At 45.8% G+C, this 17,525-nt stretch overlaps 3 protein-coding genes across 3 annotated transcripts in view; 2 read left to right on the top strand and 1 right to left on the bottom strand.

Annotated features, from left to right (window-relative positions):
- The window catches only part of LOC149301496 (uncharacterized), a 303,670-nt gene that overhangs the window by 207,732 nt on the left and 78,413 nt on the right, over positions 1–17,525 (bottom strand). The gene's annotated exons all lie outside the window — the stretch shown is intronic.
- LOC149301498 (uncharacterized) lies at positions 2,269–5,759 on the top strand. Its single transcript, XM_089484045.1, has 2 exons — positions 2,269–2,550; positions 3,947–5,759. Exons 1-2 carry the CDS (start codon positions 2,370–2,372, stop codon positions 5,266–5,268), a joined length of 1,503 nt encoding a protein of 500 aa, XP_089340171.1. The 5' UTR covers positions 2,269–2,369; the 3' UTR covers positions 5,269–5,759.
- Positions 10,831–16,083, top strand: LOC149301497 (uncharacterized). The gene is made up of 3 exons (XM_089484077.1): positions 10,831–11,505; positions 12,361–12,481; positions 14,806–16,083. Exons 1-3 carry the CDS (start codon positions 11,431–11,433, stop codon positions 15,201–15,203), a joined length of 594 nt encoding a protein of 197 aa, XP_089340203.1. The 5' UTR covers positions 10,831–11,430; the 3' UTR covers positions 15,204–16,083.

Here is a 17,525-nt window from a genome sequence, read left to right as displayed (position 1 = left end):
GGGGAGGGTACCAGGGATTTTATATGTTTTGTATTTTTAACTTTGTTAGCCGCCCCAATTGTTCTCAGAGAGGTGGGATACAAATAAATATTATTATTATTATTATTATTATTATTATCATGTCCAGCAGCTTAAATATCCAATCTTCTTCTGAAGGCATTTCTTTAGTTTTCCATCTCTGAGCAGACACTGTTCTTGCAAATGACAACGTATAAAATAATATTAAACCATGTTTTTTCCCTATGGATTGTTCTATTATATTAAGCAAAGAATTTCAGGCGAGAATTTAAAAGGTATAGTTACAACTTTCTTAATTTCAAAATAATAAATAAATAAATAAAACTTTTATTTATATCCCGCTTTTCTGTTACAAGACAATCAAAGCGGCTCACAACATATTAAAATCCACATTTACAAAATTGTCCCAAATTCCCCCCCCCCCCTTAAAACAGGATTAAACATGTACAACTAAAATATCTATTAAAAACACAATTAAAAAACACAATAAAATATAACAAGGACAGAGCGGTGGGCTGATACATGATGTGGGGGGCAGTCATTCTGTGACCGGGCGCTTTTATTCAGGAAAGGCCTGTCTAAGCTGGCCATTTGACGGATCTCGTCTGGCAGACCGTTCCATAATTTGGGAGCAATTGCAGAGAAGGCCTCTGGGAAGTAGCAGTTAGTCTGGTTTTTAAAGGCTGCAATAGATTCCTCCCAGAGGACCTGAGAGTGCGGGGCGGATTATATGGAAGCAGGCGATCCCTCAAATAGGTTGGACCCAAGCCATGTAGGGCTTTAAAGGTTATAATCCACACCTTCTACTGTGCCCGGAAACTAATAATAAATCAACTTCCAAAATTGTATCGCTTTCCCACAATTCCACCACATTTGATAGATTGAGCCCTGCTCCTTTTCACAATTCCAACACAAATTACTGCAATTCTTATACATCTTTCTTATTCTCTCTGGTGTTAAATACCATCAAAAATGTTTTATAATAACTCTCTTTGATGTTTAGACTGCAAGTATAGTTCAATCTGTTTTCCAAGTGTATTCCCACTGGTCTAATTCAATTGCAAAACCAAAGTTTTGAGACCATCTGATCACATTTTCTTTATTAACTTCCTCTTATGTACAGATTTTAAGAATACAATTATAAAGTCTTGCTAACAAGGCATCTTTATTCAACATTATTTCTTGTTCTAGATCAGAGACTGATTTGCCAATACTGTATTGTTTTTTATCCATTAGGAAGAGCTCTCTTAATTGTCTGTAAAAGAACCATGAAAGATCATAACCCTGATCATTAGGATCTTCTCGTGTCTTTATTTTATAACCAGCTCTATCTATTTGCATGAATTATTTATAGGAGATCCAATTTGTGTCCTTTTTTGAATCTCTGGTCTCTTTTCTCAGGACTTCATCTCGGCCCTCTTGGACACACCTTTGGGGCACCTTTTGCTGGAAGTGACCCAAGTGCAAGACCACCAGGACCCCTGCCCACCTGATGGCCGACACAGAGGCCAAGCGGAGGGAGTTGGGCTCCAACAGAAAGCGGTTTGCAAGGTACAACAACTCTTTGGTAAGTTACCATCCTTACTCTAATTTTCATCCTTGTCTGGGCCAGCTCATGCAAGCGAGAGGAGAACATACTGTTCCAGTTTGGCAGAGAGAGTCCTGGTTAATCCTCTGTCACCTCATTTTTTCACAGGTTTTGAAAATGTCCTATTTCTCTCTTCTCCTCCCACTTTCCCCATTCTCCTCAGGGCCGTTCAGTTGCTGCAAAATGTGTTCCAAGTTCAAAAGACTGTGCATCCCATCCACTCAAAAGAGGGGAGGAGAAAAGGGGGCAGGGTCTTGCCCTTGCCAGGAGTTGGAGGCAAAAGCAAAATGTTGTACCCTTCCTCGCTTGTGTGATCTTTATCATTAACAACTTTGGCCATCTTGACCCCCTTCTGGTGTTGCTTGTCCACATGTGTCTTGCTTTCCCCATCTGTGAAATGCTGGGGGATACTGAAGAATATCTCTGGACCTAAACTGAGGGTGGGCCCAGTGGCCCTCAAGCCCAGAGTACTCCCCAGAACTGTTTTTAAAAATGAAATTTGCCTCTGAAATTAGATGAGATATGGCTAAATGATTCATTGGTGACTAAATGTACTATACAATGTTGGGATAGTTAGTATCCTAATCAATCAATAATATTCCAGAAATGGCCTAAATTATATTGTTTATTATATTGTATATTATATTGACAGGATTCAAGACAAACTGGATCTCAAAGGCTGTAGCTTTTTCTTGCTTGCAGAATTTAAAGTTTATTTCCTGGACTGAATTCTGAAGTGTTGAAATAATATTTGCAATGCGCCATGTGCTTTCCTCCCCTTTTGCTTAGTCAATGTCTGGATGAAGGCTATTTTCTATTGCAGGTGACCTTTGCGGATGTGGCGGTATATTTCACCGAGGAAGAATGGACACTATTGACGAAGAAGCAGAAACTTATGTACAGTTCTGTAATGATGGAGAATTACGAGAATGTGGCCTCTGTGGGTAAGGAACCTGAATCCATTGCCCTTCCTGTGAAGACTGAGGGCCCTTTCATAACTCATTGTCAGAGTGCTTTGTTTCCACTTTAGAATTACAGAATCAAACCAACTTCCTGACAGTAAGGGCTGTTCGATAGTGGAACACACACCTTCCTCAGAGTGTAGTGGAGTCTCCCTCCTTGGAGGTCTTGAAACAGAGGCTGGATTGCCATCTTTCAGGGATGCTTTGATTGAGAGTTCCTGCATAGCAGGGGGTTGGACTGAATGGCTCTTGTGGTCTCTTCCAACTCTACGATTCTATGATCAGTCATGAGTAATATCTATGAAGGGAGGAAAGGGAGACACAAAAATAAATACAAGTACTGTATTTTCTGGCATATAAGACTACTTTTTAACCCAGGAAAAATCTTCTCAAAAGTTGGGGGTCATCTTACATGCCAGGTATCATCTTATAGGGCAGGTGCTGAAACTTCCGAGCTGGACTGGAGAATCTGCGGTCACCACATATGGTGGGGGGAGATCAAAAACGGCTGGGGCCACATCCCCACCATATGCAGCGATCGTATGAAAGCTGCTACTGCTCTGATAGTCTTGGAGACAGGGAGCACTGGGCAGGCAGGGAGAACTGACCAATCCAAGCAGGCTTTGTATACAACAAGGTTTCCTAATAAGTACCTGCATGTCATAAGCATTTGAATTTAAATTACCATATTGAAATCAAATTTGATGTTTTTTTAAAAAAGATTTATTTGATGTGCGTTGGAAGAGGGGTAGTCTTATATGGTGAGCATATCCCAAACTCTATATTTTAACTGGAAAAGTTGGGGGTCATCTTATATGCCCAGTCATCTTATACGCCAGAAAATATGGGTATTACAAAGCATCACAAGAAGTAATTTGTGTTCTAGCAATAAGAGTAAACATCAATTCATAAAATGAAATCCTAAACCTGGCAGGTAAACATTGTCCTAAATAACTTTGAGAAATATAGACTTAAAATAGTAGCATTGGCAGGGTCGCTTAGAAAGTTGTATCCTAATCGAGTACCTCCCAAGCTGAGTTATATAACATTTCGGGCAGAATACAAGCTACACAAGGGTTGTTTATAGTGGCAACCCACTCATCCACTTCAAACTCCTAAAAGATTCATATAAAACAGAACAGTCAACCAAATATAGTGCAGAAAACACCATAGAAAATCCTATTAATTCCAAAAAGGAAGTTGTATAAAAATGTAATAGCCTGATTCTGTGTCATAATTATTTCAAGATATTTCTTGGGTGTTTCTGCAACTGTTTCAAAAAGTTTATGCTACAAATAATCATGAGGTCTAAATCATGGGGTAACACCCTCCTCTCTTAACTCAGATTTTCAGTCTTATCTGTCCTTGTCCTTTACAGAAGAACATTTGAGTCGAGAGAAAGTCCACACAGTAAAGATGTCACATAAATGCCAGCATTGTGGGAAATATTTTTCTTTGAATTCAGACCTAGTGAGACATCAGAGAGTCCACACTGGAGAGAAGCCATACAAATGCCAGCAGTGTGGGAAATGTTTTTCACTGAAATCACATCTAGTGACACATCAGAGAGTCCACACAGGAGAGAAGCCATACAAATGCCAGCAGTGTGGGAAATGTTTTTCACTGAAATCACATCTAGTGAGACATCAGAGAGTCCACACTGGAGAGAAGCCATACAAATGCCAGCAGTGTGGGAAATGTTTTTCACTGAAATCACATCTAGTGACACATCAGAGAGTCCACACAGGAGAGAAGCCATGCAAATGCCAGCATTGTGGGAAATATTTTTCATTGAAATCACATCTAGTGACACATCAGAGAATCCACACAGGAGAGAAGCCATACAAATGCCAGCATTGTGGGAAATGTTTTTCATTGAAATCACATCTAGTGACACATCAGAGAGTCCACACAAGAGAGAAGCCATACAAATGCCAGCATTGTGGGAAATGTTTTTCTTGGATGTCAAGCCTAGTGACACATCAGAGAGTCCACACAGGAGAGAAGCCATGCAAATGCCAGCATTGTGGGAAATATTTTTCATTGAAATCACATCTAGTGACACATCAGAGAATCCACACAGGAGAGAAGCCATACAAATGCCAGCATTGTGGGAAATGTTTTTCTCAGAAGTCAACCCTAGTGAGACATCAGAGAGTCCAAACAGGAGAAAAGCCATACAAATGCCAGCATTGTGGGAAATGTTTTCCTCGGAGGTCAAGCCTAGAGATACATCAGAGAGTCCACACAGGAGAGAAGCCATACAAATGCCAGCATTGTGGGAAATGTTTTTCTTGGAAGCCACAGCTAGTGACACATCAGAGAGTCCACACAGGAGAGAAGCCATGCAAATGCCAGCATTGTGGGAAATATTTTTCATTGAAATCACATCTAGTGACACATCAGAGAATCCACACAGGAGAGAAGCCATACAAATGCCAGCATTGTGGGAAATGTTTTTCTCAGAAGTCAACCCTAGTGAGACATCAGAGAGTCCAAACAGGAGAAAAGCCATACAAATGCCAGCATTGTGGGAAATGTTTTCCTCGGAGGTCAAGCCTAGAGATACATCAGAGAGTCCACACAGGAGAGAAGCCATACAAATGCCAGCATTGTGAGAAATGTTTTTCTTGGAAGTCACACCTAGTGAGACATCAGAGAGTCCACACAGAAGAGAAGCCATACAAATATCAGCAGTGAAATAACATTATTTTTGTCAGCGGTGAAAAGGCCTTTATGATTTTATTTGACTGTCCATATGTCTGTCTATATTTTAAAGTTCTATTTTGTTAAGCTTAGATTTTAATTGCTAATTGTATAGATAATTACTTTGGGTTGTAAATTTGGCTGGGGATTATGGGTTGTGGTATAGGTTAGGTAGATGGGGGGCTGGGATTTGTTACAGTTGTCTAGAATAGTTATGGGAATGATAGCTTTTGCAATGTTTGGGATGTTGGCTGAAGAAAGTTGGAGGACGGTATCAACCGAAAGGGCTAGTTTGTTTGAATGGCAAAGGGGGCCTTGTTACCTGTGGGGCATAGATTGTGGGAATTTGGAGGTGGGGGCTAGGTTTGGAAGAGGGTGTAGTTTTAGGTTTTGGGGTTTTAATGTATTGTTTGGATTGGAGTGGGCAGTTCTGGCTTAAACACTGAATTTCTATGTGTTCTCAATAAAGTTCTTTGCTGTTTCAACACACTGGACTCTTTGATGCACAGAAGTTCTGAATTTGCCCAAACTGACCCTTTCTTCTCTACTCAGTCCTCACCTCCATTCCCAGCTGTAGGAACAACAGAGGCAAAGATACACACACAAACATACAGGATACACAGAGAGAGCTTTCTTTCCAAAGCAGAGCCTTCCTTTCCTGCCTTTCCCTCCTGAGTCCAGCTCTGCACCTTGGGCTCCATTGCAGTCTCCTCAAAGGAAGAAAGGAGGGAAAGAAGGGGAGGCCGCTGAACCCCCAGAGCATACCTTCCTTTCCTGCAAAGGCCACCAGCGTAATAAGCAGCTTAGGCCCTGGCAATCCCTGCACATGCTTGAGGAGGGGCCTTTGGGGGCATCTATCTATGCACAGTCTCAGCCCCTGAAGCCATTGCTGCCTTCACAGCCTGCTCTGAGAGAGGGAAGTGGAGGAAGGCCTCGTTTGTTCAGAGGAATGGCTGGAGGGTCTTCTGGGGGGCCATCGGGAGTTATAAGAAGGAAGGAAGCCCCTCTTTTCCCTCCAAAGAAAGGCCGGGGGCCTGCCAGGCCTCCTCTCCCTCTCCTTCCCAGCGCCCTCCTGGGGATTTCTTGGGTCCCAGGAACTTCAGGGGTTATTATGACAAAAGAGGACAGGGGATACCCTTGGAGAGAGGCATGGCCATGGAGGGGAGGGGGATCCAAAGGTAAAAAGGACTGTGAGGAGCCCCCTCCCTCCCGGAAAGTGGGGCAGAGGAGAGACCCTCGCTTCTGATGCGTCTTTGGGAGAGGCATTTGTGTCAAATACAGAGTATCACATGGGATAGCATTGGAAACAACATTTTTCAGAGGGGGGGAGAATAATTTTCCTTGGGGGGAGGGGGCTCTGTCTGGGGGGGGAGAAGAACCCAAATCTAGGCCTAAGTCAAGAGGAGGCAGAAAAAGGACCCCAAAGCTCCTTCCTGGTAGAGGGACACCACCCGGCAACCTAGGAACTAGGTTTAGAAACCTACAGGATTTGGATTAAGCACCCCCTCACATACATACCTTTCACTTTACAACAACCTTGCAGAGGAGGACCAACAGAGAGACCCACGGCCCCAGAAAGGTTGTTTGTCCCATCGGTTATGGGATGTTGGTTAAAGGAGGAGAAGGAAAGAAGGAAGGAGTGAAATTGCCAAGCAAAGGGAAACATAAAGGGACTGAGGGGGGACATCTGGGACCTGATTCAGGCATCTTCCCCCAGGAACCCATTATAAAAGCCTTCCACAGCTCACTGTGACATTTTAAATGACCATTTTGCAGATACAATATCTCAGATAAGAGCTGGCTTGGATGCCTGCATGATTGCAGAGGCTATAGCTGAGGTGTCCAGTGCCTCCCTGAAAAAGAAAACCAACTCAGCTCTACCTCTGGAAAGTGGAAGCAGATAGACCTGGAAGGGACGTGAAATGGGAAGAAGGGGAAAGGGGGAAAATCTTGGGGGAAGGATCTCTTTTCTGGGGTTTGCACCCATTGCTCCATCTCCTGGTCTCTGGGGGCGGGGGGGTCTGCTGGGAGGGGAGAGCATGGAATTCTGGGAGAGGCTGGCGGTTGGCTTGGATTCTAAATAGGGTTCTAGAAGGCTGGTGGGTTTGACTGTTGGCTAGTTAGGAATAATAATAATAATAATAATAATAATAATAATAATAATAATATATTTATATACCGCCTTTCCAATAAGATCAAAGCGGTTTACAAAATTACAAAAAAATACATAACACATAAACGAAGGAAAGTAAATCCCTGTGGATTCTGTCAGCCTTTGAGCTTCACAAGACTCTCTCTCTCTCTCTCTCTCTCTCTCTGAGGTTTTGGAGGCAAGGGACTAATAATAGGAACAATCATAGGATTAATCATTTATATCCCTGTTGGTTTATTTTATTTTCTAGGAAAGGCTGAGGCTTGATTTGCTCTGAGAGCCATTGAATTCTACTTTTGGTGCTTCACAGAAGAGTGCATAAGTGTGTAAAGCACATGTAAAGCACCTCCATTTGCACTTTCTGCAGATGTGCAAAGAACCAAGATAGCCTCCAAAGGAAGGAAGCGAGGAGAAACCACACTCGAGGAAGAAACTGGAGGAAAGGAGACCTTGGGAAGGTCAATGTCCAGCCCTCCTTTTTTGTAGTGAAGCCACTCGGAAGACTGGGATGCAATGGGGGTCATTTATGTGCAGTGCAGATACAGCCTGAGTTGGTTGTAAAAGGGTACAAGCACCCAAGTCTGGCTTTACCCTCTTAATAATGGTTTCACTTTTCAAAAAATAAGCACTTTGCTTTTTCTGTCTAATCCTTATTTTTTGTTATTTGTTTCTATATTTGTTTGTTTCATTCTTGGTAATATGAGATGGTCTGGTCTGTCAACTTCCTTCATCCATAAAAATCTCTTAATGAGAAAACTGAGGAGACTTTTAAAAACTCCCAAAAGAGCTACTTTTGGCCTTGTTTGGGGGACTATCCTCCTCTTAGAAGCCAAAGCCCAATGTTTGTGAAGAATAATGATAATAAGGCTTATATTAAAACTATCCTCCCTATTTCTGATCCCTTTTAAAACCCATATTCCCCAGAAAGAGTAGAGCTGTGTAATAAGCAAACCCTCTCAGAAAAGAGACACAAATAGGGTTGCCATAACCCGGCTGCAACCGGGTTTTTCCCGGTTTTGGCGGCACCTGCCCGGTCACGTCACGGGTGCAGCCAAAAACCGGGAAAAGCCCAGTTGCAGCAGGGTTGCTAGGCAACCCTCGGGGCCTCGCTGCCCTCCTCCTTCTCCACCGCGCATGGCCGCACGGAGGAAAAGGAGGGCAGCGAGGCCTGGGGCGGAGGAGGCTGCAGGGAGGCGGCGCCTCTTGGGCGCAGCTGCGCCAACCTCCCCGCCTCCCTGCAGCCTCCTCGCCTCCTTCCTGGTCTCTGCGGGGGCCAAGAAGGAGGCGACGCCCCGGTGATCGCCGGCGGCCTGCTCGACTCCTTCCTGGTCTCCGCGGGGGCCAAGAAGGAGGCGAGGCCTCGGTGATCGCCAGCGGCCTGCTCGACTCCTTCCTGGTCTCCGCGGGGGCCAAGAAGGAGGCGAGGCCCCGGTGATCGCCGGCGGCCTGCTCACCTCCTTCCTGGTCTCCGCGGGGGCCAAGAAGGAGGCGAGGCCTCGGTGATCGCCGGCGGCCTGCTCGACTCCTTCCTGGTCTCCGCGGGGGCCAAGAAGGAGGCGAGGCCTCGGTGATCGCCGGCGGCCTGCTCACCTCCTTCCTGGTCTCCGCGGGGGCCAAGAAGGAGGCGAGGCCTCGGTGATCGCCGGCGGCCTGCTCACCTCCTTCCTGGTCTCCGCGGGGGCCAAGAAGGAGGCGAGGCCTCGGTGATCGCCGGCGGCCTGCTCGACTCTTTCCTGGTCTCCGCGGGGGCCAAGAAGGAGGCGAGGCCTCGGTGATCGCCGGCGGCCTGCTCGACTCCTTCCTGGTCTCCGCGGGGGCCAAGAAGGAGGCGAGGCCTCGGTGATCGCCGGCGGCCTGCTCGACTCCTTCCTGGTCTCCGCGGGGGCCAAGAAGGAGGCGAGGCCTCGGTGATCGCCGGCGGCCTGCTCGACTCCTTCCTGGTCTCCGCGGGGGCCAAGAAGGAGGCGAGGCCTCGGTGATCGCCGGCGGCCTGCTCGACTCCTTCCTGGTCTCCGCGGGGGCCAAGAAGGCGGCGAGGCCCCGGTGATTGCCGGCGGCCTGCTTGCCTTCTTCCTGGTCCCTGCGGGGGCCAGGAACGAGGTGAGGCCCCGGCGATGGCCAGCGGTCTCCTCGCCTCCTCCCTGGTCTCCACGGGGGCCAGGAGCGAGGTGAGGCCCCGGCCATCGCCGGCGGCCTGCTCGCCTCCTTCCTGGTCCCTGCGGGAGCCAAGAAGGAGGCGAGGCCCTGATCCTGGCCTCCGATTGCGGCGAGGCCCGGGGCCCAGGTGGGGAGGGAAAGCCTCCTTAAGTGGAGGCTTTCCCTCACCGCTTGGCCTCCGCTCCCTGCCGCAATCGCGAGGGGAAATGTAGGACAAAATTTTCAAATGTAGGACACATTTTGTGTGCCCTACATTTGAAAAATTTGTCTACATTTTTCCCGGTTTGGAGGTCCGGCACTATGGCAACCCTAGACACAAAAGACACACAAAGAGACACACTTCCTTCCTTTTGGCCCAAGGAGCCCTGCCTCCTTCTGACTCTGGAGCCTTAGGAGAGAAAGAGAAGCCTCTGTTCAACTGAGGCTCAGAGAAGGTTCTGGAACATTATTCCTCACAGTCACAAGCAGCACAAAAAATGGCTGCCAGAACACAAAATGGCCTCCTGTTCCTCAGCACTTGGCAGTTGACATTTGAAGCCTTCAGGGGAGAGAGAGAGACTGAGGGGAAGAGAGGAAGGAGGCCGTGGAGGGAAGGGGCCTTGGGAGATATAGGGCCTTCCTGAGATATTTGGGGTTCATTTCCTAACAAAGGGGTTTCTGGCCTCATAAAAGATTTGGGGCAAACTGGATCTGAAAGGCAGTAGTAGCCTTTTCTCTTGCCAATGGGATTTACAGTGTATTTGCTTGACTGGATCTCCCAGCATCCACATGGCCAGAAAGAGGAGGGGTCCTGCCCTGCATTTCATGGGTCTTAGGCTCTGGGAACGTGTGCCTTTGGCCAGCGTCCGTGTGGCTGGGGCTCTAGGGCCCTTCAGTCCCTCCTGCCTTGTTCCATATTAACTGCAGGAGGAGCCTGTGAGGGTGGGGCAGGGGGCGGGGTCTTCCAGCTCCTCTGACCCCATTGGCCAGACTGAAGAAGGGGAGGAGCTTCTGCCTCTCTATTTAGCTCTGTGCGCAGAAGAGAAAGTGAGGAGCAGAGAGTGAGAAAGGGACAGAGAGAGATAGAGACAAGGAGGGAAGGAAGGAGGGGAGAAGAGAGGGACAAGGCCTGGAAGTGGTGGGCTTCACTGCTGTGCTGAGGGCTGGCTGGGCCTGGCTTGGGTCTACTGCTGCTGCTGCTGCTGCTGCTTTGCTTTGGCCACTGCCCCCACGGAGGGGAGGAAGGAGGCCCAGCAGGCCTTCCGGGCATGGGCCACTCTCTCTGAAGGAGGGAGACTGTGACTCCCCAAACAGACTTTTGGTTTGGCATTTTAGTGTTGTTAAGGTTTGGAAATCCTGTTTGGGGTTCATTTTGACTTTGGGGCCCTTTCATCCTCCATTTTGGGTTCCCTGAAGGCCTCAAACTGCCAACTGCCAAGCGCTGAGGCAGAGGGAGCCATTTTGTGTTCGGGTGGCCATTTTGTGCTGCTTGTGACTGTTGGGAAGATTGTTCCAGAACCTTCTCTGGTTCCTCAGTTGAACAGAGGCTTCTCTTTCTCTCCTGAGGCTCCAGAGTCAGAAGGAGGCCAGGCTCCTTGGGCCAAAAGGAAGGAAGTGTGTCTCTTTGTGGGTCTTTTGTGTATATTTCCTGAGAGGGTTTTCTTATTACACAGCTCTGGTCACCTGCGTATGTCACCAGCAGGATACTGTTCTCTGTGTCTTTGAGTGATGCAGGGTTTCTTGCCAAGCAAATCCTGACCCTGGTCCCTTTTCTCAGAACTTCATCTCGGCCTCATTGGACACGGCTTTGGGGCCTCTCTTGCTGGATGTGACCAAGTACAGGGCCACCAGGACTCCTTGCCCACCTGATGGCCGACACAGAGGCCAAGCGGAGGGAGTTGGTCTCCAACAGAAAGAGGTTTCCAAGATACAACAACTCTTTGGTAAGTTGCCATGCTGACTATTAGTTTCATCTGTGTCTGGGCCGGCTCATGAAAGCAGTCAGAGAACATACTCTCCCATTTTGGCAGAGAGAGTCCTGGTTAATCCTCTATCACCTCATCTTTTCTGGGGCTTTGAAAATGTCCTATTTCACTCTCCCCCTCCCACTTTCCCCCTTCTCCTCAGGTCAGTTCAGTTGCTTCAAAATGTATTTCATGTTCAAAAGAGTGTGCATCCTATCCACTCAAAAGAGGGGAGAGGGGGGGAGATAGGGGGGCAGGGTCTTGCCCTTGCCAGCAATCAGAGGCAAAAGCAAACATCTGGACCCTTCCTCGCTTGTGTGATCTTTAGCATTAACAAATTTGGCCATCTTGATTCCCTTCTGGTGTTACTTGTCCACATGTGTCTTTCCCAATTTGTGAAATGCTGGGGGATATTGAGGAATATCTCTGGACCTAAACTGAGGGTGGGCCCAGTGGCCCTCAAGCCCAGAGTACTCCCCAGAACATCTTTTTAAAAATGAAATTTGCCTCTGAAATTAGGTGAGATATGGCTAAATGTACTATAATTCATTGGTGACTAAATGTTCTATACATGTTGGGAGAGTCAGTGTCCTAATCAATCAATAATATATCAGACATGGCCTAAATTATATTCTTTATTGTATTGTGTATTATACTGAAAGGATTCAAGACAAACTGGATGTCAAAGGCTGTAGCTTTTTGCTTGCTTGCAGAATTTAAAGTTTATTTCCTGGACTGAATTCTGAAGTGTTGAAATAATTTTTGCAATGCACTATGTGCTTTCCTCCCCTTTTGTTTAGTCACTCTCTGGATGAGGGCTATTTTCTGTTGCAGGTGACCTTTGCGGATGTGGCTGTATATTTCACCAAGGAGGAATGGAAACTGTTGACGAAGAAGCAGCAACTTTTGTACAGTTATGTGATGATGGAGAATTATGAGAATGTGGCCTCTGTGGGTAAGGAACCTGAATCCATTGCCCTCCCTGTGAAGACTGAGTAGCAGAAAGCAAGCCTGCTCCATCCAGAATATGACATCTCTTCAAATATTTGAACAGGGCTGTCAGATCCACACTTAACCTTCTCTTCTCCAAGCTAAACATGCCCAGCTCCCTAAGTCATTCCTCAGAGAGAATGGTTTCCATATCGTTCACCATTTTGGTTTCCTTCCTCTGGACATGCTCCAGCTTCTCAACATCTGTTTGAATTGTGTTGCCCAGAACTGAACACAGGATTATTGCAAGTGAGCCCCGACCAAAACAGAATAGAGTGGCACTATTACTTCCCTTGATCTTGACATTATACTCCTATTGATACAGCCTAGGATCACTTTGGCCTTTTTAGCTGCTGCATCACACTGTTGACACATGTTCATCTTGTGCTCTACTACCATTCCTAGTTCCCTTTCACACGTAATTTAATTGTCATAACAACTCTGTGGGTGTGTATCTGTGATAGAGAGATGAGGCAATGTGAAAAACAGAAAGGCAGGAAAGAGATGCTGATGGTGAAATGGTGAAATGGTGAAGCAGTTCAGATAGACAAGAAGGAAGGTTGGAGAGCGAAGGGAGAAAGGGAAGGGGATCAAGCCTCTGGGAGCCAGGAGGGGAAGGCAGGAGCAAAGCCAGGATCGCCTAGCTCTGTGCGGAGAGGAAGGGACCTCTGGGAAGGGCCAGGAGAGAGGCCTTGGGGATTGGGAGGCAGCCACCAACCTGACAGATTTTAAGAACTGGATTGAGTGAACCTCTGAGAACCAGCTCATATCCTTGTTTTCAGACATATTTAGGGGTTCCATTTAGCAATTATGAGTAATATCTATGAAGGGAGGAAAGGGGGACACAAAACTTTCTTTTGTCTAATGTTTCTTTTCTTACCTGAGTTGCTTAGCTCCATGGTTGATTCAAGAGGTCCTTTGTTACCCAAAATGCTGGTGTCCCACAAGTGCTATGCTTTTAGGGGAATTTGGTACTTAGCTCAATATAACAAAATAGTTTTACTGGGGCAGTAGTGACCTCTGTATTCAGCCCAGCTATAGCAGTTCCTGAATGAAACAGAACTTTAGAGGGATTTGAAATATCTTTTTGTGTTTTATTTAGGGGGAAAGCAAAACACTCAGACACAAGCATATAAGTGTTCACGCACACACGCAAGAACTAGGTAACAAAGGTGGGATTGGTGAATAGATGTAAGGCTTTGATAAAGGCTATCTATCCAAATCTTTATTCCAATTGTTGAGGATTTGGAATGGGAGAGGTCAGTAGTTCCTGAGACAATTGGGGTTGGAGAGTGCATTGAGGTGCTTAGCTATGAAAACAGAGTGTCTGTCTGTAACTGGACTGACACCAAAGAACAGCAAGTCAGGGCTGATATTTAGACGGAAATTGGTGCTTGGGGGCAGAAACTGAGGGTTCAGAAAGGTTTCTATCACTTTAGAATATTTCTTGTATATGGAAAGAATGGTGTGAAACAAATTGAATACAATGGGTGTTTGATGCAAATGCCTCAAACAAAAGTGATTAGCACACCGCCTCTCAGGTCCTTGTTGGCTCTAAATTTCGATCACATTCACAAGACAATGTACACTACAATCTGAGGGTGACGCTCCCGGATGTAGCTCAAAAATAACATAGCAGAGTACGGAACTAAATATCCAGATATATAGATATTGGCAATGCACTGACCTCTTTTCACACTAAAAATAAGTTACAAATACAGTTGATTTCATTGAAATCCTTGGAGATTCTCTATCTTGAGCTGCAAAATAATACAAATAATTGCAAGCTCTCCATCAACTTCACCTTTTCTTGTACACACAACTCCAATTCAATCCACACCAATCCCCATATGAGCTATAAACTGTATTGGTTGTGAGTCATCTCATGGTGCTGCTACACAGCATGAAGCATCCTCTGCAGTTAGCTTCAATCATGCCTTGGGCTTTGACTCAGCACTCTATGGGAGTCTCGCAGGATATGATGCCACCTGTCAGTCAAAGTATTTTTACACATGTTTAATGGAATATTTTTTTCAACAGTCTTTTGACTACCTGCTTCCACTGATTTCCTCAAGGCAGTCCCCATTCTTTGCTAGCTGCTATGAGTAAGGATACCACCATCCAATGGATTTAGGGGCATAAGCAGCAGGGTCATGCTTGGGTTACTCATAGAATCTTTCTTAATTTAATCGCTAATAAGGAGGGATTAATAAGGGCTAAATCATGGGGTAACATCCTCCTTTCTTAAGTCTGATTTTCAGTCTTATCTGTCATTGTCCTTCTTTACAGAAAAACATTTTAATCATGAGAGAATCCACACAGGAGTGAAGCCACACAAATGCCAGCATTGTGGGAAAGGTTTTTCTTGGAAGTCACATCTAGTGACACATCAGAGAGTCCACACAGAAGAGAAGCCATACAAATGCCAGCATTGTGGGAAATGTTTTTCTCGGAAGTCAAACCTTTTGGAACATCACAGGATCCACACAGGAGAGAAGCCATACAAATGCCAGCACTGTGGGAAGTGTTTTTCTTTGAAGTCAAACCTAGTGACACATCAGAGAATCCACACAGGAGAGAAGCCATACAAATGCCAGCATTGTGGGAAATGTTTTTCTTCAAAGTCAGTCCTAGAGAGACATCAGAGAGTCCACACAGGAGAGAAGCCAAACAAATTCCAGCAGTGAACTAATATTTTTTTCAAGAAGGATTACAGACAATTTTCAATCCAGTGATGAAAAGGCCCTTATAATTTTGTTTGTAAGCTTTGTCTGTCCATATGTCTGTGGTTTATCTGTGCATATGTCTGTTTATGTTTTAAAGGTATATTTTGTTAAGTTTAGATTTTAATTGCCCTAACATTCTACCCTTGGCTTAGGTGGGAGATCCGTTCCAGACCCCCCCATGTAAGCAAAATACCGCACATGCTCAAGTCCTTTTCAAGTGAATGCAGCTCGTGCATGTGGTAGTGCGGCAGCGCCCATGCACCATGGGCCCATGCCCCCATCATCCGAATGGGACGCACCACCCCTTGTGCCCCCATGTGGCTTTCACCATATAATGAAAGCTGCACATGACACAGGCGCACTGTAATATAGATAATTGCTTTGGATTATAAACTTGGCTGGGGATTATGATTTGTGGAATATGTCGATAGCATTTGCAATGTGTGCGATGTTGGCTGGAGAAAGTTGTTGGCTGGTATTAATAGAAAGGAGCTAGTTTCTGAGAATGGCAAAGGGGGCCTGGTTAACTGTGGGGCATAGCCTCTGGGGATTGGAGGTGGAGGCTAGGTTTGGAAGAAGGTGGGATTTTAAGTTTTGGGGTTTCAGTGTTTTCTTTGTCTTGGGGAGGGAGTTCTGGCTTAAATGCTGGATTTATGATTATGCGTTCTCAATAAAGTTATTTGTTGTTTCAACACATTGGACTCTTTGATGCACAGAAGCTCTGAATTTGCACAAAACACACTTCCTTCTCTTCTCAGTCCTCAACTCAGCTCCCAGCCATAAGAAGAACAGAGGCAAACACATCCTCCAAGTCTCCTCAAAGGAAGAAAGTGTATGGAAATGTATGAGAAAAGGGGGCAGGGGGCCCTTGAGGAGAGGCATGGCCATGGGGGGGGGCAGGGTCATTTAGAGGAAACGGGGGCTTTGAGGAGCCCCTCCCTCCTGGAAAGTAGAGCAGAGGAGAGACCCTCCTCCCTTCCTCTTCATTTGGGGGGAGATGAGGGCTGGCAAGCCCCTTTCTTTGGTCTTCCAATGGGGCACCCTCTTCATCTCTGGGGGGCTGGGATGGGGTTCAGAAGAGGGGAGGCTCCCAGTCAAAAGACTTTTGTGACAAATAAAAAGCATCAGACAGCATAGGTTTCAATAGCATTGGAAACAACAGTTTTCTGGGGGCATTTGGATAGGAATCCCTCAGCAGCCATTTTGGGAAAGGGGGCTCTGCCTCTGGACAGAGAGACGGAGAATGTGCTCATTTGGGGAAAACGTTAGAGTCCCTATATTGGGCCACCGTCCCCTCTGTCCTGGAGCCTTCTTCTGCAAACCCCATAGACAGGGAAGATCTGGATCATGCCCTCCCCAGGAAAGGAAGCCCCTACCCTTTGCAGGCCTCACAGATGGAGGGAAATAAGAAGATTATAAACTCCAAAATTGTAATGAAGATTACTATGTATTGTAGGAAAGAAATGGTAATATCTGGGGAAATATGTACAAAGGATTTACATTGAAAAGGGGAGGGATTAATAAAAATGGCAAGAATAAGAAGGGGTCCCAAATCCTGAGAGCAGCCCTCTCCTGCCTTCCCCCCAAATGCACCTGAGAAGTCCGTGGGACAGCAACCAGGGCCTCCCCAGAAGATCCCAAAACCAGGACAGGTTTCATGCAGGAAAGTAGAGGAAGATCGGTTGCAAAAGACATCTCTGGCACATTTTTTGAAGGAGGAAGAACTAGAGAATCTAAGATGACAGTCTGCTCCATTGTGGCTGAGGAAGGCCTTTGGTCTTGAAACGTCCTCCATCAATTCCCAAAGACAGAGATAATAACACTTATTTTGTTTCAGTCTATCTATTTTAGCAGGTCACCTAGAGCAGAGATATTGGAGGCAGTTTGTGTCTTGTAATTGTTCCTTTCGTTTTTTTTGTTGTAGTCCATTCTTATCGATGTGTATTGTCATTCTATTGAAGCCTTTGTGTACCTGTACTCACAACTGCCCTTGTTTATATTATTTTTGTAGATATTATTCTGTATTACCTAGATTAGTAGGTGATTCATAGTAATAAACTTAAGTTAGCACTTACATTATCATTGTTTAGATGTTCTTCTGCATGGCATCAGTATGTTATTCAGACTAGATCAATTGAAGTTGATTTGTGTACAGTATTATAATTGCTCTTTGTACATACACCGTTTCTTCTCATTACATAACATTACCTTGCCATTACATGCTTCATGTTCACTTGGTGACCAATAAACCTATTTGGACCTAGTCCCCCCCAACTTGGTTTG

The sequence above is a fragment of the Sceloporus occidentalis genome, unplaced genomic scaffold (genome assembly GCF_023333645.1).
Source record: "Sceloporus occidentalis isolate IW3139 unplaced genomic scaffold, rSceOcc1.0.p SCAF_21, whole genome shotgun sequence".
Classification (NCBI taxonomy): Eukaryota; Metazoa; Chordata; class Lepidosauria; order Squamata; family Phrynosomatidae; genus Sceloporus; species Sceloporus occidentalis.
Note: the sequence above shows the minus strand (reverse complement) of the source record. Positions and strands in the feature narration are given on the sequence as shown.

Coding starts and splice junctions, on each gene's coding strand:
- LOC149301498 (XM_089484045.1), top strand. CDS start 2,370: ATGTGCTTTCCTCCCCTTTTGCTTAGTCAATGTCTGGATGAAGGCTAT. Junction 2,551..3,946: donor CGAGAATGTGGCCTCTGTGG/GTAAGGAACCTG, acceptor TGTCCTTTACAG/AAGAACATTTGAGTCGAGAG.
- LOC149301497 (XM_089484077.1), top strand. CDS start 11,431: ATGGCCGACACAGAGGCCAAGCGGAGGGAGTTGGTCTCCAACAGAAAG. Junction 11,506..12,360: donor CAAGATACAACAACTCTTTG/GTAAGTTGCCAT, acceptor TTTCTGTTGCAG/GTGACCTTTGCGGATGTGGC. Junction 12,482..14,805: donor TGAGAATGTGGCCTCTGTGG/GTAAGGAACCTG, acceptor CCTTCTTTACAG/AAAAACATTTTAATCATGAG.